The sequence below is a fragment of the Microtus pennsylvanicus genome, chromosome 11, assembly GCF_037038515.1.
Source record: "Microtus pennsylvanicus isolate mMicPen1 chromosome 11, mMicPen1.hap1, whole genome shotgun sequence".
In the NCBI taxonomy this organism is placed as follows: domain Eukaryota; kingdom Metazoa; phylum Chordata; class Mammalia; order Rodentia; family Cricetidae; genus Microtus; species Microtus pennsylvanicus.
Window position 1 is genome coordinate 41135672 of NC_134589.1, and position 24655 is coordinate 41160326.

Genomic DNA, 24655 nt, shown 5'->3' on the forward strand with positions numbered 1-24655 from the left:
ACGTCTATCACTGACAGAGTTCCCAATGGCTTGTTCACGTCTCTCTCTTTTCAATCTCTGAGTAGTCAACATTATTTATCAGTAACTTAAAAACTTAAACACATCTAATCTATGCAATTCGAAAGTAACAAAATGATAGTTATATAACGGGACAAATTATAAAAATAATGTTTGAATGATTGAGCTAGGACAAATGGATTAAAAATAACAGTAAAGAGATGTATGTACCTACATTTACATTTAAAATGTCAACTAAGATATTAAAAGCGCAATTAAAGAGGAAGGGACATTTGCCTCCATAGTATTTCATATGAAGAAATGGTCCAATTTCAACTATCCCCAAGTTAATTATATATAAACCCATCAACAGTGGGATGGGGGACAGAAACTTTAGTCACATACTGGTCAGGTGTTGAACGTGTGAGGAACATGGCTGCTCTCAGTTCTGGACCAGACAACACCTGGAGCACTGTTAACCACTCTTGTTGGCACCCGCTAATTTAAGGGGATTTCAGATGATGACAATCAGGAATGATGAAGTCACTAAAAGCACCTAATTTAAGTGAAAGCTAAAAGAAATGGGGTGTTCTGCCTGGAGAAGAGAAAACAAGGGGAGACATGATGGCTGTCCTCAAGTATCTGAAGGATTGCTCTGTATTGATGAGGGAGAGTGGTTGTATGTTGTTCTAAAGGACAGAACCTAAAGGAATAGAGAAAGCTACAGGAAAAACATTTTAGCTAAAAAAATCAAAGTAAGCAGGATGGTGGAGGCAACATTCCTTTAATCCCAGCAATTGGGAGGCAGAGGCAGGTGAATGCCTGTGAATTTGAGGCCAGCCTGGTCTACAGAGTGAGTTCTAGGACAGCTGGGGCTGTTACACAGAGAAATCCTGTCTCGGGGGTGGGGGACAAAAAACAAAAACAAACCAAAAAAAAAAAAAAAAAGCAAAAGCAAAAAACAAAGCCTCTCTCTAAAAATGAAAGCCACAGGCAAATAGCTGCCTCTCAGGAAGGCATTGCAGGGAAGCATTCTCATGGGATTAGCCAGATGAATTCCAGAATCTTCCAACTCTTAAGATCCAGAGCTCCTAGGTTTGTTCACTTTGAACTAGCTTTGTATTTCTGTCAGACATCATGGTGGAGTCTGGTCACTTTTTTACAAGATGCTTTCAAACGACAGAGGCAAGAACAAGGTATTCCCCTCACAGTAGTGTCTTCAGGGGGCTGCATCCTAATTCTGGAGGTGCTAGTGATCAAAGCACCACTGAAACCCTTACAGAACACTGTCAAAACTAGCTTCCATCTCTTGCATATCAGTCAACATTTCACGGGTTCAGCTGCTGTGTCAGCGGTGATCATATATGATGATATCTGATCTAGCTAGACTCTAGCCAGGATATAGATGTAGCTAGAGTATTCAAGGAAGAACCAAGTAGCTAGGCCATCTTGACCATCTGTTTAATCAAGCCTGGCTCTTAATGATATTTAGATGACTTCAAAAACCAAAATCATCCTTAGACAGATAGAAACTAAACATTATGTAGGCTTTAAATTAAAAAAAAAATCACTGATTTACAAAAGGGTAGCAAGATCAGAATAAGAATAAAGTTCATTACTTTGAGAGAATGAAAGCATCACTTTCCCCCCTTCATTTATAAAAGAATACATTGCTTTATAGGGCTATGTCATAGTTTAACTTACTTAAAATGACTTCAATAAGTAATCTGCCTGTTTGGAATAAGCAAGGATAACAAACCTCGGGGGCGGGGGGGCTCAGAATCTAGCATTATAGCTCTTTTTTCTCTTTTTCCATATTCCTTAAAGTCCTTAAAGTTCGTTATTACTCTCATTTCCAGAAATATGTGCTTTCAAATAAATATTCCCTCAAAAGGAATACTGGAATTACAAATGATTTCAAGAAGAGAGAATCTGGTTCATATTAGTATGGTTTGCATATGATATATCACAGGAACACAGACTAAGTACAGTACAATGTTTCTGATTCTGGATTGACATGTCTTTTCTTCACTACAAAAAAAAACCTCCTAGTCAACACCGGACACCCAAAAGATCCATATACACACTACCTCTTAAAATGGAACAGGTGGCTAACTTTCCTAGTGAAAAGACTCAAAATCTTGTTTAATAGTTCCCAAAATAGATCTATTAATTAGAAAAACATTATTAATGGTGATTCCCAAACTAAACATTGTCATCATATTGAGACTTTCAGTGGGAGTTAGTAGGGGTCAGCTGACTTGTTGCCTTTATAGTGAGTAGCTGTATAATAATATTTATCCACTTTTTCTTTTGTATTTTAACAGAATGCCTGGTACCCAGTAAATAAAGTTAAGAACCTGTTAAGAACTGCAGTGAAGATTTTGTTCTTTACAGATTGCAGCAAGTCTGAGTTGAGGAAGTTCTGACAGATGCAAAATGTACACCTGTTGCAGGTGCACATACAGCGTAACCGGGCATGGCTGTGAAAACACACAGAAGGACAGGGTTGAGTTCTTTCTTATAAATATGGCACAAGTCGAGTGTGCCAACTTAAAAAAAGAAAGATTTAGGCATATGCAACACTCTTTGAAGAAAGGAAAAGGACAGTGTGGGGCATGCTAAAGTTGTGCAGAATTCCACATTTGCTGAAAGCATAGTAAGCAGCAACAGTTCTTCCTCTCTCCCTATAGAAAATCTAGGGAATATTAGCTAATACTTTAAAAAAATGTTGAAGGGGGAATGGAATCGTTATTAGATGAGTCTTAGTGGAATAAATATGCACAGCAATAGATGGCACCCTCATCTAAATTAATAAAAATGAAACTTGAGTAAGCCATAGCGCCAACTGAAAGGACAAGGTTTGCTAGCATTGAATAGCCACTCCCTCCTCTACCTCCTCCCTCAGCATACACACATGCCTGAACCAGGAAGGAGAAGGGTGACAAACCACGAAAGTCGACAGACGAGTATATTCAACCCCGAGAAAATATGAACAACATCGTCTTTAGTTCACCAAGCACCCTGGCTCCCAAAGGAAATCAGAGTGCTTCAGCAATTTGTACTAGAAGAAACACAGGGCTAATTTCAGCTACAAAACACAGCAGCTGTAAGGATGATGGATGAGACTCTGGTAAGGATGTAAAAATCTCGTGAGCCAATTGAATCAGTTATGAAATTGAGGGGCTTTCTAACTCCTTTCTGGTTGAGTGAAGTCACTGGTTAGCGCAGGCACATGGGTGACCCATTTCACCTAAGACCTGACTACAATGCAGGACCTTCAATGACTGCTCAGTGGTCAGACAAAACCATTACACCACCCATGACGAGGTACTGACTGGCGCAGAACCCACTGAGAGCGCATCATCTGATGAATTAATGCCATCACTTCTTGTGACATCTGATCATTTTTAGAGGCTTCCCAGTCAAATAATTGGTCCAATCTGTCTTGGCTTTAGCTTGTGAGAGCTGATGACACCACAGTGCATGGAGCCATGGCTGTGGGCATTAGCAGCTTCCCAATAGGGCCTAATTCCCAATATAAAGAAAAACAAGAATTTTGAGAATCAATGCTTAAGATATTTCTTTTTAAAACCTGGCTTGTGATGAGGAATTACATCACTGTTAACAAGACACTGCCAGCTGTCATACTGGAATCCATCTGTGATTTTATAAACTGAATCTAACTTCCATATCCACAAGGCTCCACCCACCAAAAAGGAGAGATGCAAAGTATGCTGAGCAACAGGGAGATGCTTCATGAGAAGTAGTTTGGTATTAATTACACAAGAAGTGTCTATGTATGTACATTTATCATATATACACACATGTGTTTAGAGACGCAGCTCTAGTCACACCTGCAGTCCTCTCTGCGGCTGGAGAGGTTCACTGACATAACAGAGACAGCACCATAAGTTACTGCTAGGCAATGAATCTAACCAAGCAGTGCGTTTCTAGATATTTCTAAATACTAACAGCAAGGAAGGAGATTTGGCCACACTATAAGAAAATGTAAACAAAATCCCACAGAATCATAAAGAAAAAGCAACTTACAAAGCAGTTTTTAGAAAGAACCAGATTTTTCTCAAATTCTCTATTCTATCAGTGTTGCCCATGTCTCGGGAGAGGCTGCCTCTGTAATGATCCTCTCTGTAGATAACATACATGAGAGTTGTAAAGCAAAGGTGAAACAGAAAGAAGGGTTTAACTCTTATATTAATAGGAATGATTTGTCTTCCAATACAAACAGAAAGTCAAAGGCCTGCTGCTTTTTTTTTTTTAAAGGTGTTTTAATAGAATACCAGTATATTATGACTTCAAAAATCTGTATAAATTAATACCTTTTTGGAAAACTTCAGTCTTTGTTTTCAACAATGTTTAATTATTACTATTGTATAAGAGTTCTGTATTAATTATGCTTTATTCTATCTAGTTTTCATGAGAAAATGACCTCAAGGTTAAAAGAATAATAAACAGAATTTGCTCTAAAATCCTGAGAAACGCACTGCCTGAAAAGCTGTTTTGTTATCAAACAGAATTTATACACACACACTACTTGAGTAGGATGTCATTAAGATCATGCAAATTTAAGGCAGTTAGTGAACTATGAAGATAACCATAATTATATGCTTGTACATATGCATGTATAGATATAATAAATGTACATGAAATTTGTGGCTAAAATAATACAAAATATTCCACTGTAATTTTTTTACAGCACGTAAAAAAAAGACAAATCCTGAATTCAAACATAAAGTTCAATGTAAATTCTCAAAAGACTTTAGAATTCTTCATACACCAAAGGCCAATTAATCAACAGAAAAATCAACCCCATTTTATTATAGCAGGATTACTTTTCAATGCTGGGCGGTAGCTGTGCTTTATTATACTATCCTGTTAGGACAGCTACAGCCTGCTCAGAAAATATACAAGTACTCTAGAAGCACAGTTTATATCATTTATGACACTCAAAGCAACTTGCAGTTGCTCAAATTTATCCCTTCTCATTACAAAGTCTCTTTCTGTTGCTGAACAATGAATGTCTACGTGACAAACATCTTTCATGGCTAATGGCATGCAATGTTACTATGAACCATGCAACATGAAAATGAGACAGAGCAAGTACTTACGGATACATGGCCATTGTTGTCAATTTAACAAAGATATCCTTACTGGGTGCATCAGCAGTGTTGCAAGTGAAGGCTTGAGGTGGAGGCATTTTGTGTTTCCTGCAGAAATCAGTAGGTGAGATACTATGTTCTTGTTTAACTTCATGCAGGTCTGACTTTGCAGCTACAATTAAGCAGGGAATTCTGCTGTCCATAAAATGTTGCTATGGAATAAAAAAATGAAATCAAATATGGATGGCAAATTCAAAAATTACTATTTAACTAGATGCAAATGAAAAACACTTCCCAAGACAGGCAAAGCAACTATAATTGCAAAGGCAGAAAACGAAGTGAGAAGCAAAGTTTGGTAGCACTAGGACCGTCTCCTGTTGTTATGCATGACCAGGACTGCTTTTCTGGAGTGACAAAACAGATCTATCCTAATTCTCAAGAGTCACTCTAATTTTTTTTTAAGATTTTACTTATTTATTATGTATATAGTGTTCTGTCTGTATGTATGCTTGCATACCAGAAGAGGGCACGAGATCTTATTACAGATGGCTGCGGTTGCTGGGAATTAAACTCATGGCCTCTGGGCGAGCAGTCAGTGCTCTTAACCTCTGAGCCATTTCTCCAACACAAGTGACAGTAATTTTTAACATGTTAAAATATATATCTAGTTTCTATACTGGAAAAAAATCATTCTTTATATTGCCACTATACTTTCACCACACATACATTTATATACATATAGCTGCAGTTATGCTGCACACATTTAAAAATATATAGTTGTATCATTTCTGTACTGTAGAATGAAGATTATTGTTTTTAGTGTTTGCAAAATATCTCACAAGATATTTATCTTTTCTGGAAAGCCATTCTTCAACTGTTAGTTATTTGGATTTTTTCAAAGTTTTTGATATTAAAGACAATATTAGGATAAATACTTTTGTACACATAGCTTTCTCTTCCTATTGACTCTTGTTGATAGCCTCAAAGCAAATGATACATTTTGCAAACCTTTGGTTTATTCCTTTGTTCTGGTTGTTATTCTTTGGGTAACTGGCAATATATATAATCCTTTGCATTCCTAACAGCTAAGAAGGCCTTATATTAATGCAAACGTTCTCAATCAGAAATACACACCGAAGTCACATGTAGATAAAAACATGTTACTTCCTATGACCAGGACTTTATTAGTGTAGAATGAAATAAGGACACATAGATGCATATATTTTAAAAACCAACTAAACAACAACAACAAGAAAGCCCTCTGCAGTCTATTTTGTTTTATTTTCTGACTAGGAAACACCACACTGCAGATTCTGAAAATCCTATATAAAGCTACAATTAGTCATGGCCATAAAAACAAACCTTAAAAATCCTGGCACAGTATTCAAAGGATTTGGGATTAGTGACATCATATACTAGGCATACAACATCACAAATGATCTCCTCTTCAGTTAGAAATTCCGACTCTGAAATATCGTGCAGCTTGTAAAAACAAAAAGACAATGGGAAACTAAGAATCACAATATTGATATAAAAGTAACTTGACAAATTTCAAATAAAACATGAAAGCAAGCACATTCCAAAACACGGAAAATGATTCAAAAGAACATAAGAATAATATAGTCAGCAATGCCTACTGAGTATTAATATTTAAAACTACATGAGGCAAACGAGATTTAATAAAAACTTACAGAACCTTTATCAGAAATAGTAAAATTTTATATCATAAAATGCATAACATTTGTTTAATGTGATTATCTGAGATAACTATTTCCAAAAACAAAGCATGGATGTATTCTGATTATTATGATTATTATTATTATTTTTGGTGCTTTTATTTGTTGTTGTTGTTTTGAGACAGGGTTTCTGTGTAGTCTCGGCTGTCCTGGAACTCATTCTGTAGACCAGGATGACTTGAACTTGGTGATCCACCTGCCTCTGCCTTCTAAGTCCTGGAACTAAAGGCGAGTGCTACCACTGTGGATGTTTTCTAATATTTAGTTGTTAAATGCTCCTCATAGGAATACAACTTGGAGCCGGGCGGTGGTGGCGCACGCCTTTAATCCCAGCACTCGGGAGGCAGAGGCAGGTGGATCTCTGTGAGTTCGAGGCCAGCCTGGTCTACAAGAGCTAGTTCCAGGACAGGCTCCAAAAGCTACAGAGAAACCCTGTCTCGAAAAATAAAAAAATAAAAAAAAAAATTAGGAATACAACTTGGTTAGAAATTTGTCTCATCACACAGTTAATCTACTGTGAACCAAGTCTGAAACTGAAACCATAGTACCCAAAGAGAACATATAACCTTTCTACTCTATTTCACCGCTATTTTTTCTTTTCATATATATATTTTGTTTGTTTGTTTGTTTTTGTTTCAAGACAAGGTTTCTCTGTAGCTTTGGAGCCTGTCCTGGAACTAGCTCATGTAAAACAGGCTGGCCTCGAACTCACAGAGATCTGCCTGCCTCTGCCTCCCAAGTGCTGGGATTAAAGGAGTGCGCCACCACCACCCGGCTTTCATATACTTTTATACTTCTATATTCCTCCCTGATAAACACATAAACCTGGTTCAGATTATAGATAAACCACCAAGAACCAGCACTGATTTTATACTAATTTCTAACCAATAATAATAGAATTTAAAGTTAATATTTTGACGTAATTAGTTTACTAGCATGGATGACACCTATGTATTACATGTGTGTGAATATCAGAGAATAACTCTTGAAGTTGGTTTTGTCTTTCCATCTTTATGTGGGATTCCAGGGATCAAATTCAGGCCATCAGGTTTTGTGGCAAGCAAAACAACAGTAACTTAAAAAAAAAAAAATTAAAAAACAAAAGCACTCGGGAGGCAGAGGCAAGTGTATCTCTGTGAGCTTGAGGCCAGCTTAGCCTACATAGTGAGTTCAAGGCAAGCCAAGGACACAACTAAACCAAACCAGGGGGCTGGAGAGATGGTTCAGTGGTTAAGAGCAGTGGCTATTCTTCCATAGGTCCCGAGTTCAATTCCCAGCAATGATATAGTAGCTCACAACCATCTGTAATGAGATCTGGTGCTACCTTCTGGCATAAAGGTGTACATGTAGGCAGAACACTATATACATAATAATAAATAAATCTAAATAAATAAAAACCAAAACCAACCAACCAAAGATTTACTTGTTTGTGGGGTGTGGGGAATGGAGATGGGTAAGAGTGACTATTCGTGCATGTACATGAGGATGCCTGTAGAGACCAGAAGTGGGCTCTGGATTCCTAGCTGGAGTCACAGGGTGCTTGTGAACTTCCAGATGGAAGTGCTGGGAATCAAACTTGGATCCTCTACAAGAGGAGTACATGGTCTCTCTAGTCCAACTGCAGATTTATAAAATCAAAGTGGCAAAAAAAGGGGGGGGGGAGGTTTGTTTTGTTTTCCTTCTCTCTGAGTTTCTTTCTTTCTTTTTTAAATTTATTTGTTTTTATTGTTATTTTTTGCCTGTATGTATGTCTGCATGAGGGTGTTGGGTGGGTCCTGGAGTTAAGACAGTTGTGAGTTGCTATGTGGGTGTTAGAAATTGAACCCAGGTCCTCTGGAGGAACAGTCAGAGCTCTTAATTGCTGAGCCATCTCTCCAGCCACCTGTCTGAGTTAGTTCCTTCCTTCCTTCCTTCCTTCCTTCCTTCCTTCCTTCCTTCCTTCCTTCCTTCCTTCCTTCCTTTCTTCCTTCCATTTATTTATTTACTTATTTTTTGGAGACAGGGTTTCTATGAAGTCAGTCCTGGCACTCACTCTGTAGACCAGGCTGGCCTCGAACTCACAGAGATCTACCTGCCTCTGTCTCCCAAGTGGTGGGATTAAAGGTGTGCCACCTGTCTGAGTTTATTATGGGGTAGCTAACAAAAAAGTTCATAGTTCCACCTTTATGTATACTCACGTACTCATTACACAGAATCAATGGAATTAATATTCCAATGAGTAAACCAAAATGAAAAGTATCACATACATTCTATACACAGCCATTAAATGAAAGCTAATTTGTTTCAGACTCATTTAAAAATGTACCCAATACTTTAGGTCTTTTATTATAGAAGATCTTACCAGTAAGTATTTCTCTTGTCCATATACATAGACAGTGTTAATTGCATAATAGGATTTATGATCATCACGAATTTTCTTCTGCCTCTAAAAACAGAACCAAAAAAAAAATATTAAAGTAACTTCATCAGCACATACCTTTGTCCATGTGTGGGTATGTAACAAACAAAAACACATTCATCCCTCTCTAGATTGCTGTTTATCAGTAACAACAGGATACTGGTTTTATATTTCTTATACAAAAGGTGCATTTATTTTGCATAAAGTAAAAGCAGTAACTGAAGAGGTAGCAAACGGGATTAGTAAGCAGACTCTGGAGCCATCTGCTAACAATTCTCATAGTGCAATTTAGTCTCACATGAGAACCCTATGTAAACAGTATTCTTAGTCAAGGAAATAGTCAGAACTAAGTATCAGCACTTATTTGATAACAAACTTCATGCCACACTCCATTAGGTGCCTTCATGTGTGCAGTCATTTAATCTCTATCTAAACACTGATTTTCTAAAAGACAACTAACACCAATGAAGCAAGATAGATATTTCTTTTTTTCTTTTTTTTCCCCCAGAGACATGGTCTCTCTGTAGCTTTGGAGCCTGTCCTGGGCAAGATAGATATTTCAACAGGATTACTGTTACTTTGTTTGCACTAAGTAACTCAAACTGACCTAGAACTAGCTATGTTCCAAGGCTAGCCTCAGACTCCAAGTTCTGGGTGTACCAATTGTTACAGTTTAGATTGTATAGCACTAATATAAGTAGACCAATATAATAATATAAGTAGATCAATAACTTCTAATAATTACCAAAAAGGGATAATGCCTACAAAAACTTTAGTAAACTTATAAATATTTGTTAGAAAAAATTATATTCTGACAAGCCTCACCATTAAGTTTCTTCCAAGAAGAGCCTGAAGAACTCCACTTTTCCCACAGCCTTTCACTCCAATTACATTACATCTGAACACATTTCTCTGAGTCTGTTTTTTCTGTAGGTCAATCTTTTTATCTCTTGTTACTAAAAACAAAACAAAACCAAAAACATGAACACGTACCACTGAGACTCACTAAGCCTCTCCCCCACACTCTATAAATTATAAAATTAGGTATTGCTGCATTTCACTTTTAGAAGTGTTTGCTTTACAAACAAGCATAATGTTGAGTGGTGGTCCAAGCCTTTAATCCCTCCAGATCTTTGAGATGGAGGCCAGGCTGGCCTATAGAGTGAGTTCCAGAACAGCCAGGGCTACACAGAAAAACTGTCTCAAAACAAACAAACAAACAATGCCCAGTGGTGGTGGTATAGGCCTTTAATCCCAGCACTCGGGAGGCAGGGCAGGCAAATCTCTGTGAGTTAAGGCCAGCCTGGTCTCCAAGAGTTAAGTTTCAGGAGGAAAGGCTCCAAAACAACAGAAAAAAAAAAACAAAAACAAGAAACCAAAAAACAAAACAAAACAAAAACAAAAAAGAAAACAAAACAAAGTCAAAGCTATGCAATCAGCACAATAAAGCACTATATTTCTTTCTTTTGGGGATGGGGTAGGTGGAGAAAGTCTGAGGCAGGATTTCATGTCACCTAGACTGGCGTCCAAGTCCCTATTAGCTGAGGATGACCTCTTCCTCACTTTCCTCATTGAAGTACCAGAGAACAGAATAGAAGCAAATGAACTCTAACCCCTTTGATAAATAATAAAAAGAAACTGTCAAGTCATGAGCAAAACTAATAAAGACATAGAATGAGATGAGTTTATCTTCACTCTGCAATATTTGAAAATGATTTCTTCTCATTTTTTTTGCCTCATGATAACTTTGTTCATATTTCTAAATCCATTTTAAACATTTATATCAGTATATATTAATAATAATGGGTCTCGGGCTGGAGAGATGGCTCAGTGGTTAAGAGCATTGCCTGCTCTTCCAAAGGTCCCGAGTTCAATTCCCAGCAACCACATGGTGGCTCACAACCATCTGTAAAGAGGTCTGGCGCCCTCTTCTGGCCTTCAGGCATACAGACAGAATATTGTATACATAATAAATAAATAAATGAATGAATGAATGAATAAATAAATAAATAAGGGTCTCATTTTCACACATGTACATAGTACATTATGATATTTATCCTTCCCAATTCCCTCTCATTTCTTTTCCCCTCACTGATCCCCTTCTCCTTTCTGACCAGTCTTTCATGTCCTTTTTTAAAAATTGATTTATTTTTATTTCATGTGCATTGGTGTTTTGCCTTCACGTATGTGTGTGTGGTGGTGTTGGATCCCCTGGAATTAGAATTACAGACAGATGTGAGCTGCCATGTAGATGCTGAGAATTGAACCTAGGACTTCTAGAAGAGCAGCCTGTGATTTTAACCACTGAGCCTTCTCTCCAGCCTCATTTTCATGTTTTTGTTTTTTTATGACTCATTAGTGTTGCTTACAGGAACATGAGGAGTTATTTATAGGGAATGGCATCTCACTCTTGTCAGTGGCCACACCACTAAAGAAAATGTCTTCTCCTCCTCCCAGCAACTATTAACTACCTACATATCCTCAGAGAAAGGTGAGGCTTCACAAACCCCTGAGGTAGATGGTACCTACCAATGTTGTGTAGACCCTGTGTAAGTACTCATAGCTTTTGTGTTCAATGCAATGGTTTTGTTCTTGTTCATTTAAAAACTTATTTACGTGTATGGGTGTTTTGCCTGCATTTATGTATGTGTGTGCTTTATGGTCATGGAGGTCAGAAGAGAATCCTGGATCCCTGGGAATAGTTACAGATGTCTATGAGACACCATGGGGGTGTTGAGAATCCAACAAAGGTCCTGTGCAAGAACAGTCAGGGCATGGGGCTGGAGAGATGGCTCAGAGGTTAAGAGCACTGCCTGCCCTTCCAAAGGTCCCGAGTTCAATTCCCCACAACGATCTGTAATGGGGTCTGGTGCCCTCTTCTGGCCTGCAGGCATACATGGAAGGGATGCTGTATACATAATAAATAAATAAATAAATATTAAAAAAAAAAAAAGAACAGTCAGGGCTCTTTTCCACGGAGCCATCTGTCCAGGTCTGTTTTTGTTTTGAGAGAGGGTTCTCACATAGCACAGGTTGGCCTCAAACTGGATTTGTAGCTGAGAACGGCATTGAAATTTTGCTGGCATTACAGGTATGCATCACCATTCCCAGTTTATACAGCACACACTAAGGATAAAACCCTCATTCACACTAGGCAAGCACTCTACCAACTGAGCTACACACCTCCAGCCCCCGAACTGGAGTTAAAAAATAATTCATAGCCATGAGCTGAACTGTAGGAGGAAGTGAGCCGCTTGTTGGTTCCCATCTGCTCAGCCCCAAAACAATCACATAGAAACTGTTAATTAAATCACTGCTTGGCCCATTAGCTCTAGCTTCTTATTGGCTCTTACATATTAATTTAACCCATTTCTATTAATCTGTGCATTGCCACGTGGCAGTGGCTTACCAGGAAAGTTTTGGCATGTCTGACTCTGGTGGCAGCTCCATGGCATATCTCTGACTCCACCCATCTTCCTTCCAGCATTCAGCCTAGCTTTCCCTGCCTATCTAGGTTCTGCCTTGCTATAGGTCCAAAGCAGTTTTTTTTATTCATCAATGATAATCACAGCACACAGAGGGGACTCTCACATCACTGAATAGCATCCTTATATGCTTACCTGTAATGGCTGAAGCTTGAGACTCTTGTTCCGTCAGTATAGAATAGCCTAGATAGCCCAAATACTCCAGACAACGCTGTACATCTAAGTAGGTTGTGAGCCTAAAACCAGGAAGTTAACAAGCTTTATGTCCTAAATGAACATTCACAAAATAATTCCAATAATTCAAAAAAAATTTACCCACTGTTAGGTTTCAGATAATATTTGTCAGGTTGCTCTATTGTCTTATGTGTTCAACTATGACTCTGTGTGTATGTGTCTGTATGTAAGGAAGTGTAAAGGTGGGTGTCCACATGTGTGCAGGCCAGAGGAGCTGTTCACCTCATTTTTTGAGAGTCTCTCACTAATCGGAACTTCCCAAGAAAGCTAAGTTGAAGGCCAGTGAGGTTCAGGAATCTGTCTGCGAGCATCCACCTTCATTGAGCGGATGATAAGGACGTGACAAATCTGTACTGTTTTACATGAGTTCTGAAAATAAAATTCAGGTCCTTCTAGGCACTTTACCAACTGAGCTATCTCCCCAGCCTCTCCAATCATAACTTTCCCTACACTGCCATTCCCATAGTAAAGCTGGTAAGAAACCACAGGATAAGGGGGACTTCCTCTATTCCACCTGCCGGAGAAGGCAGCCCTGTGCAATGAGCTGCTGCACAGATGAATACTGGCACAACCTACATCACGGATATCATATCATATTATCTGCTTCCCAGGCTAACATAATGTCCTGTGTACATTGACCAGACAAAACCTAAGCAGATACGAAAAGGTTTGACAGAAAAGCAAAATATACCTCCTGAGAGTACCCAAAATAGATCCTTCTTATGTACTTGGGGGATGGGAAGAGTTTGGGGTGTAGCTCGGTTGGTAGAATCTTTAATTTGATCCCTAGCAGCACATAAAATAAGGTTGAAATCCCAGTCACTTATGAGGTAAAGGCAGGAGGATTAGGAATTCAGGGTCAATCTCAGGTACATAGTAAATTCCAGGCCAGCTAGGGATAGGTAAGACCTGGACTCAGAGAAGGGAGACAAGGCGGGAGAGATGTCTCAGCTGTTAAAGGCTCACAACCAAGAAAAAAAAGGTATGAAGAGGGGGGCAGTGGGGAGGAAGGAGGGAGTAGAGAGGGAAGGGGAAAGGAAAGGAAGGAAGGAGGGAAAGAGACAGAGATGGAGGAGCGGTGGTGCAGAGAAGAGGGAGAGACTGCTGTAGAGTATGCCTTAGGTACCCTTCCTTAAGGAGAAGCCTGGTTTTCCTCAACACATCTACCTCATCTAAAAAAAGAAGTTTCCAGCAATGCTAAAATAATAATGACATCATATTGAACAGAGAAGTCATTACACATTCTTGGCACAATGCCAACCATGCTCTAAGTAGGTTTTAAACATATCCTTATTAACTTTTATAGAGAATTAAAAATCATTTAAAGCAAAGAATACAAACTCTAGTGCCCAGTAAAGCATGCTGCTCTCCATTTGCTGACAGTAACAACAGCTCCAATTTCCTTAATCAAATAAAAAGTATAAAATTTAGTTTCATTTTGACGTAATGCTACCATTTCCTACAAGAATATAGCAACTTCTCAAAAACTTACAAACTTCCATAGTTCATCTCAGAGTTATGCTGCTTAGAGGGAAATTAGGATTGAAGGATTTCCTAAATTCAACAGACATACAAAAATGGCAAGTGCAACAGCAAAGAGGTGAACTCTATACTCACGTCCACTGGGAAAGGAACCCCTGGTAAGTTATCCAGCCTCTTTCATTCGTGCACACTGTGTTGTTTACATCAGGTCCCCAAGGTATGTAAGGGAAAACTTTAAATAAGTCTTTAAGTTCATCAGGTGACAAAGCACAGTCTCTGTCCTGAAGACACATTAAGGAAGGAACATGACATTCAGATACCTGACAGAAAAATCCCCAAACAAGCTACCCCGTCTAGTAAAACTTTGGTTTGAGGACTTTTGCCAGGCACAGTGGAACACACCTTTGATCCCAGCACTTGGGAAGCAGAGGCAGGTGGATCTAAGTGAGTTCAAGTCCAGCATGGTCTACAGAGTGAGTTTCAGAACAGCCAGGGCTGCACAGAAAAACTTTCCCAAAATAAGAACTTCTTCTATGTTTTTCTGTTTATTTTTCCAGAGAGTGCTGGGATTAAAAGTATGTACCACAACCACCCAAGCCAAAATAAGAAAAAAAATTTTTTTTTTTAAAGATTTATTTACTTAACAATGTTTCTCCTGCCTGTACACCTCCAGGCCAGAAGAGGGCACTAGATCTCATTACAGATGCTTGTGATGTGGTTGCTGGGAATTGAACTCAGGACCTCTGGAAGAGCAGCCAGTGCCCTTAACCTCTAAGCCATCTCTCCAGCCCCCAAATAAGAATTTTTTATTTATTTTATTAAGACATTTCCTTGAGTCAGGCAGTGATTGTGTTCACTCTTAATCCCTGCACTCTGGAGGCAGAGACAGGTGGATCTTTGTGAGTTCAAGGCCAGCAAGGTCTGGCGGAGCTATTACACAGAAAAACCTTGTCTCCAAAAAAAAAGAGACATTTTCTCACATTTTGAAACAGTCTACCAGAAAACTAGTTTTTTTTCATCCTTACAAACAATACAAACAGCCGGGCAGTGGGGGCGCATGCCTTTAATCCCAGCACTCAGCAGGCAGAGGTAGGTGAATCTCTGTGAGTTCGAGGCCAGCCTGGTCTACAAGAGCTAGTTCCAGGACAACCTCTAAAACTACAGAGAAACCCTGTCTCGAAAAACAAAAAACAAAAACAAAAAACCAAACCAAACCAAAACAAAACAAAAAAAAACAATACAAACAAAACAGCCGGGCAGTGGTGGGGCACACCTTTAATCCGAGCACTTGGGAGGCAGAGGCAGGCAGATCTCTGTGAGTTTGAGGCCAGCCTGGTCTACATGAGGTAGTTCCAGGACAGGCTCCAAAGCTACAGAGAAACCCTGTCTCAAAAACAACAACAAAAAAAAAAAAAAAGAAAAGAAAGAAAGAAAGAAAGGAAAGAAAGAAAGAAAGAAAGAAAAAACCCAAACAAAATAATAAATAAAGCTTGCCTGAAGATCAGAGAGTAAAACAGCCCCATTGGTCAGCCTTACAGAAAAGGCAGTGGTAACACACACCTTTAATCACAGTAAGCACACTAGTTTGCCATAGAAACCAGGTGGTAGTGGTTCAGGCATTTAATCCCAGCACTAGAGAGGATTAGAAGAAGGAAGAGACAGTTCTCACACACAGTCTCATTATGAGATTCCTGGAGGCAGGATTGCCATTTTCAGACTGAGGTAGAGGTAAGAGTCACAGTGGCTGGCTGCTTTCTTGTTCTGGTGTTCAGGTTGAAAACCCAATTTCTCTCTCTCATAAACATTGGGTAGCTCAAAGGATAAAAGAAAACCACTCATAGAAAAATATTCGACCATGTACTTTGGAAAACTGCAGGCAAAGGCTTACCAAATCATGTTTGTCAAAGGTGCTTTGGAGAAACAAATATGCATGATGATTTAATTCAGTAGTGCAATCAGGAGGTATTTTTAGCCTGTTGATGAAAAAATTAAGAATAAATCATTAATCAAATATTAAAATTTAATATGAAAACTGAATAAAATAATTAAAACAAGTATTTTCGTGGGATGGCAGCATGAGCAAAGATACCATCTCTGAAGTCACATAGACATTCTCAGAGAAAAGTCTCTGGGGTAGTTATGGCATTCTTCATAAGAATTATTAAGCCGGGCTGTGGTGGCGCACGCCTTTAATCCTAGCACTCGGGAGGCAGAGGCAGGTGGATCTCTGTGAGTTCGAGACCAGCCTGGTCTACAAGAGCTAGTTCCAGGACAGGCTCCAAAACCACAGAGAAACCCTGTCTCGAAAAACCAAAAAAAAAGAATTATTAATAATGTCCATTACAAAGGGACATATACATATTTTACTAAATATTATTAGGGAGGTTGAAATAACAACTTTACAAATCCCTACTATAGGATGGAATGTGGCTCAGCTGGTAGAATGCTTGTCTATGCACAAAGCCCTCAACCTCATTCCCAGAACAACATAAATTGGGAGTCATAGCATATGTCTATAATCCAAGCGACAAGAGGTGGAGACAGAGGGATCAAGCATTCAAGGGCATCTTCAGCTAGCCTGTACAAAATTAGACCCAATCTCTCTCCCTCTCTCTCTCTTTCTCTCTCTCTCTCACACACACACACAAAGAATATTTAGAAAGGTACCAGGAGATGACTAAAAGCACTTGCTGAGCAAGTCTGAAAACTAAATTTGAATCAACAATATCCATGTTTAAAAAAACAGGGAACAACGAGGTAATGGTCGCCTTCAGTCCCAGCACTCAGGAGGCAGAGACAGGTGAAACTCTATGTTTGAGGCCATCCTGGTCTATAGAACAAGTCTGAGGACAGTCAGAGCTACACAGAGAAATCCTGTCTTAAAAACAAACAACAACAAAACAGGGGCCAAAAGATGTTACAGGTGCAGGTGTCCGTAATCCCCTGATCACACTAACTAATCAACTAAATAAATAAATGTATTAATATATATATTTGAATTAAAAAAATGGTAGATGGCAAAGACTAACACCTAACAATGTGCTCTGACCTCCAAACATGTAGCATGACACATACCTGCCCTCATACATAAACATGTTCACACATATAAGCCAAAGTCACACATACGACACACGTACAAATAAATAAATATTAAAGATAGGGGCTGGGGAGATAGATATCTCAGTCATTAAAATTCTTGTCATAAAAACATCAGAACCTGAGTTCCATCCCCAGCACACATGTAAAAAGGCAGCTGTTTTTTGTTACTGTTGTTTGTTTTTCAAGATAGAATTTCTTTGTGTAGCACTGGCTGTCCTGGAACTAGCTCTTATAGCTCAGGCTGGCCTCAAATTCATAGATATCCACCTGCCTCTGCCTCCCCAATGCTGGGATTAAAGGCGTGCATCACCACAATCAGCCGATTTTACAGTTTGACTGTTGAATTCTTACCCTATTATATATAAACAAATGTACAGGTGGATACAATATAACATGCAGAAGAAGACAAGAAATGGTCAGTCAGTATTAGGGATAGGGAAGGACTGAGTGTAGGTAATGAACATAAAGGTAATTGTCTTCTAGTTCTAAGTTTTCATTGGATTTTTTTATTTTTTGGTAATAGACTATATTTTTGTGAATTTATAAAAATATATTTGGGGCTGGAGAGGTGGCTTGATGGTTAAGAGCACTTGACTGTCCTTCCAGAGGTCCTGAGTTCAATCCTCAGCATGGTGGCTCACAACTATCTGTAATGGCATCTGATTCCATCTTCTGGTATGGATGAAAATTAAGCACTCACATACATAAAATATATATAAATACTCATGCCAGGCAGTGGTGGCACAGGCCTTTAATCCCAGCACTCGGGAGTCAGAGACAGGCAGATCTCTGTTAGTTCTGGCAACATTGTAATGAGTTGTATTTAACATCTGTCAAAGGTTAGATGCTCAGAAGACAAAAACAATACATGCTTTCTACTTTAGAATTTTTAAAAATTATTTTTGTTTATTTGCTGCTTTGGAGTTTTTCATTTGTTTGTTCATTTATTTTTGAGGCAGGATGTCATTAAGACAAGACTGGCCCAGAACTACACAGACCAAAATGACCCTGGACTCTGAAGGGACATTAGCTCACTCCAGCATGTGGCTCTGGCAAACCTTGCCCTCTCCCCATTCCCTCTGCCTTGTTAAAATCTGGCAGATTACATTCCTTTTCTTTTTTAAAATTTCCTTTTTTTTTTTGAACAATTTATTTTTATTTTATCTGCACTGGTATTTTGCTTACATGTATATTTGTATGAGTGTGTGAGGTGTCACACTGTGTAGAACTGGAATTACGGACTGTTGTGAGCTGCCATGTGGGTGCTGGAAATTGAACCCAGGTCCTCTGGAAGAGCAGCTAGTGCTTTAACCTTTAAGCTATCCCTCCAGTCCCTATATTACTTTCTTAAAGATAGTCACCAAGGTCCTTCTAGCTTCCATTTCCTTCTCCTGAGCTAACTACCAAGATCCATCTATCGAAGTATTGAAGTCCAGCAATCAGAAGCCCCATTTGGCTCACTTAATTAACATGCCCAGTTAAAATTAGATACATCATCCTAACGCGGGGTTTCCCCTTATACCTTTATAAACTGCCATGTTCCTATGTACCACATCTGTTACCTCTCTATGCAGAGGCAATCCTTTGTCCTCTGTGACAAATACCTCTGCTCTCTTTCCCTTCTCCCTCAATTTCCATCTCCTCTCCTTGTCTCTTATCCCATCCCTGCCCTCTGTCCCTCTGGGGCAAATAAATCTTTGTGCTGAGAACTTGGTCTGAGAACGTCATCATGGGGGTGCTGAGCGGACACTTTTCCTTTCTTCTGAATACCGTCTCAGCTTCACAAGTGCTGGGAAAAAGGAGCATACTACCACCACCGCTAATTTTTATTTTTAGGTGTGCTGGCTAGTTTACATCAACTTGACACAGTAGTTATTGGAGAGGAGCCTCAGTTGAGAAAACGCCTCCATAAGATCAGGCTGTATGTAAGACTACTCTTCCAGAGGATCCCAGTTTGAGTCCCAGCACCCACATGATGGCTAACCACCATCTGCTGTAATCCCAGTTCCAGGGTATCAGATGCCCTCTTTTAACCTCTGTGGGCACCAAGCATACACATGGTGCAGAGACATTCATGCAGGCAAAATATCCATACAAATAAAAAATTTTTGAAGTAATAATTGGAACTGAAGAGATAGCTCAGTGGGGTCAAATCTCCAGTACCCACATAAGTTGGATGTCATAACATAAACACCTATAACCCCAGGGCTAGGTTCAGAGTAAAATGGAAAGAAGTTTATCGAGGGGGCTCGCTGGCTGCCAGAGTTGCTCCAGGTTCAGTAAAAAAACAATCTCAAAAGAACGAGTAGGAGAATGACGACACAGGAAAACCACTGTCCTCTTCTGATGTCACACTCAACATGCATCCCCACAGTAAGAATAATCTCCTGCAGAATGTATCCATCACGTAACAGCATAGGGAAGATAAACTCAACCGTTCAGCATGTATGTATGTAGTGGATATGTATTGAAAAACTATGGTGAACTTTAGCTGACATTCAGTTCCTTAAGTTTCAACCTAGAACACAGAATTGGACCAATAATCTAATCAATTATACATATAGCTGGAGGTGTGATTCTTAGACAGAGAAGTGGTACCTTGAAGGTAAAATATGAGTAAAAGGTAAGAAAAAAAGGCCAGAAGATATCAAGGCCCAATTATGACAGACCACAATTCCCAAAAGGAGAGAAAAGGCACCCACAACCAGTCTCTCCTAAGAGGGCATCATTGAGGCCGTATTTAAATATGTAAGACTCAAACAGTATTACCAAAGGAAAATATCTACATACATCAGTTGTTCAGTGAAAAAATGCTGAACATGAATTAAAAACAGGCCATAAAAGTGATGGGGAATCGAGCCCAGCCTGGTCTGTAGAGCTAGTTCTAGCACAGCCAGGGCTGTTACAAAGAGAAATCCTGCCTCAAACAAACAAACAAACAAAAAAACCCAAAAGGGGAGGGGGAAGCATCATTTTTTGACTCTAAAACTATGATTACACAGTATCTTTATTCCCTCTGTTCTCAATAAAAGTTTTTCAAAAGACATGTAAGGTTGGGTGTGGTGGCACAAATTTGTGATCCCAACACTTGAAAAGCAAAGGCCGTTCACGGCCAGCCTCATCTACACAGTGGAAACCCTAAAACAACAAAATTTCAACTAGGTAAATAAATAGATAAAGAAAAATAGCCAGGTGGTGGTGGTTCACACCTTTAACCCAGCATTTGGGAGGCAGAGGCACAGGGATCTCTGTGAGTTCAAGGGCAGCCTGGTCTACAGAGCAAGCTGGTTTACAAAAAGCCAGAGCTGTTGCCCAAAGAAACCCTGTCTCAAAAAACAAAAAGGAAAGAGAAAAAAAAAGTGCTTATTACATAGTGCTGTATTAAGTACCAACTCTCAACTGTGGATGATTTTGCTTATGAGAGGACATTTTCACTTGTCACAACTGAAAGAAGAGGTGTTACTGTCATTTAAGCATCTGCTCACCATGATCCTATAGTGAAGAGGACAGGACAATCTCTAAGAATTTTCTGGTCAGGCATGGTGGCACATGCCTTCAATCTCAGCACTTGGAAGGCAGAGGCAGGCAGATCTCTGAGTTCTAGGCCAGCCTGGTCTACAGTGTGAGTTCCAGGACAGCTAGAGCTAAATAGAGAGACTCAAAATATTCTCTGTTCCAAAATGTCAGAGTGCCAAAGTTGAGAAACTGCCTATAATTCTAAATTAGTCACAAGGCACTTACAAATTATGCATAAACAAAATAAAACTTAAAAATACTTGGCAAGTGAGATAAATCAGAAAGCTGAGGTACCTACAGGGGGAATAAGTACTCAGGCGTCAGATCCAGATCATCATCATAACCAAATCGTCGAAGTACAGTCCAAGTAGTCTCATGCCTCCCCCTCTGGATAAAAAGTGTATGTAAAAAGAGAAAACCTGAAATAAAGTAAATCAGTAAATACAATTGATGTGAAGACTGTTAACTATGGCAGGGAGGAAAGCATACAATGTGAGCTGGATTTATGAGCACTCAAGTGTCTGGAAGAGCTCATTTCAGACTCATTTCCCATCAACACCCAGCTCTGCAAGAGCAAGCAACGAACAAAAGAGACAAAGTAACATCTAAAGGAGCACAATGACAGCCAGAGCCACATGATGAAAACAAATGAGAATGATGTACAGGCCCCCTCGCTTACTTCTATAATGGAAAAGTCTGGGCTTTAATTTCATTTTTTATTATAGCATATGTTAGTATTCAGGCATCTGTACTGGCCTGCCCTTAGGATCCTGACAGGACAGACTTCAGCTGCAGCCTCTAAGAGCACCTCTTGTGCACCTGTGCTACTGCTCACCTTCAGTCTCTTTTTTTTCTCCTTCTTTCTCTCTCCCTCTCTCTCCCTCTCCCCCTTTGTCTTCTGCCACTCCTGTCCCCAGGGTCTGGTCTCTGCCCCCCTTCGCTGCTCCCTTCTCTCTCCTCTATCATTAACCCTCCTATGTGAGCCTTGTTGCACAATGTGACTTTTCTTCATGGCATTTTTTAAAATTACAACATCATAACTCAGCAATATACTCAACAAGAAACACTACAATTGGAAAATTGACTCATATGCACAGTCCCTAAAAGTAATTTTTGCCTAAAGACAGCTTAATATGTAACATGCTTGTTACATGTAACATATAACATGTAACATGCTTGTTGTATGTATCTTTCCCTCATATTGTCTGCATATCTAATCTAACTAATATCCCTACCTCTAATTTATACTGACAATAAAGATAATAATCTCCCACCAATACTAACATTTCCCTAATGTATAATACTAATTGGAAATATTAAATTTAAAGGGGTGGGAAATGTGCAGAAATACGATTGATGCAGTGTTGGCCCTACATGTAAGGCCCCCGAGGAGAAAGTGAAGAAGCCATCCCCTACCTCTCAGCGTCAACCCACTGTCAGCCACACCGTCACTTAAGTGCTTTCTGACCACATTCTTGACATCTTCCAGAGCTTGAGGAGCTAAAGGAGTATTGAAACAAATTCTCTAGCAAAAAACATAAAATAAAATAAATGTAAAAAGAAACCATCATCTAATACACAAATACAAAAGTGCTTATTTAAAAAAACTAAGTGCTTCAACCAAAATAAACAAGTAAATGTCATCTCTATTTCCTATTATTTAAGCAAAGTATGTCCTACTTGAAGAAAGAAACCTGTAGCACTCCTCGTTCTCTTTCAGAAACATACAGTCTTTGTGTGGTCACATAATACAAAATCCAGAAAACACAGCGCTTCAGAGTTCATCATTCTTCACACACCCACTGAATACCACAACCCCAAATTATCAAAAAAGTCTCAGTTCCTAGGCATAATAGGCTTTTCATACGTTAAGATTTAATAGTTGAACGTGATCGCTTTGCAGATAAGAAAATAGGTTGCTAGTAGCATACTGCTAATCTAACCATTCTTAATCTGAAGCTAAATGCAGTTACCTGAAAGAAGTTGAGTTCGGCATCGTTCAGAGTGCCATCATTATCTTGATCAGATATTTTAAATATACGAGTGAGGGCTTTTATACAAGCTGGCTTCATCTACACAACAGTGAGAAAAGAAACAAAATGATTTAAAATACATTTTTCACAGACAAAGTTTAGAAAACTTTTGATAGTTTTTATTTAACATCAAAAACTGATAATATAGGGAGCTAGAGAGATGGCTCAGAGGTTAAGAGCATTTACTGCTCTTCCAGAGGACCTGAGTTCAATTCCTAGCAACCACAAAGTGGCTCACAGCCATCTATAATGAGATCTGATGCTCTTTTCTGGCACGTAAGCAAACATGCAGACAGAACACTGTATACATAATAAAATAAATCTTAAAAATAAAAATAAATAAATAAAACTGATAACATAAAGAAATGAACTGAAGCTAAATAATTTCCTCAAACTTTTCTTATTTTTTTTTAACTCCTGGTTTTTCAAGACAGGGTTTCTCTGTACAGCTTTGGAGCCTGTCCTGGAACTAGCTCTTGTAGCCCAAGCTTGCCACAGAGATTCACTTATTTCTGCCTACTGAGTGCTGGGATTAAATGCATGCACAGCCACCGCTCGGTTTTTCTGCAATCCTTTTTAACTTAACCCCCCATATTTTGTACATGTGCCATGGTGCTTACATGTACAAATCAGAGTACGATTTGCCTGTCAGTGCTCCTCTTCACCTTGTCTGAGACTCTGGGAATTTTCCTTTCTCACCTTCACATTTTGACAGAGAAGCACTGGGATTATAGACACAGGCTAGTGTATCCAGCTTTATGTGGGTTCTGAAGATCTGAACTCAGACCCTCACACTTGTGCAGTTTATTCCAGCCACCTTTTTTAACTGTGTATTTTGAGCCAAGGTCTCACTTAATTGCCCAAGCTTAGCCTCCCAAGTAACTGGATCATATCCGACCCAGCATGAACAGCAAAGCAAGCCCATGACTTTTATTATGTTCTATCTCTCTCCCGCTTCCCCTTTTTTGCTGACACCTGGCCTTGCAATAATATAGCTCAGGCTAGTCTCAAACTTTGAATCATCATGCCTCAGCCTGAGTGCTAGGATTACAAGCATATGCAATCAGGCCTGGTTCTGTGTATGTGTGCATACCAGAATACATACATGCTGGGCATCAAACCCAGAGCCTCCTGCTAAGCAAGCACTGAGTTATAAGCTCAGGCAAAAGAACTCAATGTTTTTATTCACTCCATGCATATGTAAAAGTTGGGTAAAAAATGAGATTATTCACAAATAGCTTACAAAATATCACTGGTTAGTAAGTATATGACTTTTACTTGGTTGCCATTATAAGACTGTTGACATTTTGAAAGTGAATCTTGTCTTTTTGAGATTTATAAAACATATAAGTAATGGTGAGAAATTTATTTGGCAAATTCCTTAATTATTTTAGGACATATAAAGGATAAAATATCTGATTACCCAAGAATAAGATTCATGGAGCTATTGAGATAGCTCAGTCAGTACTTTTGGCAGAAGCATGAAGACTTGAGTCTGGATCTCTAGAAGCTATGTAAAAGCCTGGCATAGGCACATGTCTGAAAACCTACTGCT

General features: G+C 39.1%; 1 protein-coding gene across 6 annotated transcripts in view; it reads right to left on the reverse strand.

Moving 5' to 3' along the window:
• Positions 1–24655, reverse strand: part of Rhot1 (ras homolog family member T1) — a 73094-nt gene that overhangs the window by 10341 nt on the left and 38098 nt on the right. For 2 of the 6 annotated variants that reach the window (XM_075991418.1, XM_075991415.1), the window contains exons 9-20: positions 23041–23139; positions 22484–22592; positions 21366–21486; positions 16341–16425; positions 14588–14733; positions 12872–12972; positions 10077–10207; positions 9195–9278; positions 6480–6599; positions 5127–5329; positions 4051–4146; positions 2358–2480 (exon numbers count right to left, since the gene is read on the reverse strand). In XM_075991418.1, coding sequence (XP_075847533.1) covers positions 2358–2480; positions 4051–4146; positions 5127–5329; positions 6480–6599; positions 9195–9278; positions 10077–10207; positions 12872–12972; positions 14588–14733; positions 16341–16425; positions 21366–21486; positions 22484–22592; positions 23041–23139 — 1418 coding nt within the window. The remainder of the gene's footprint in view (positions 1–2357; positions 2481–4050; positions 4147–5126; positions 5330–6479; positions 6600–9194; positions 9279–10076; positions 10208–12871; positions 12973–14587; positions 14734–16340; positions 16426–21365; positions 21487–22483; positions 22593–23040; positions 23140–24655) is intronic. The other 4 variants (XM_075991419.1, XM_075991416.1, XM_075991420.1 and 1 more) reach the window with 3 other exon arrangements.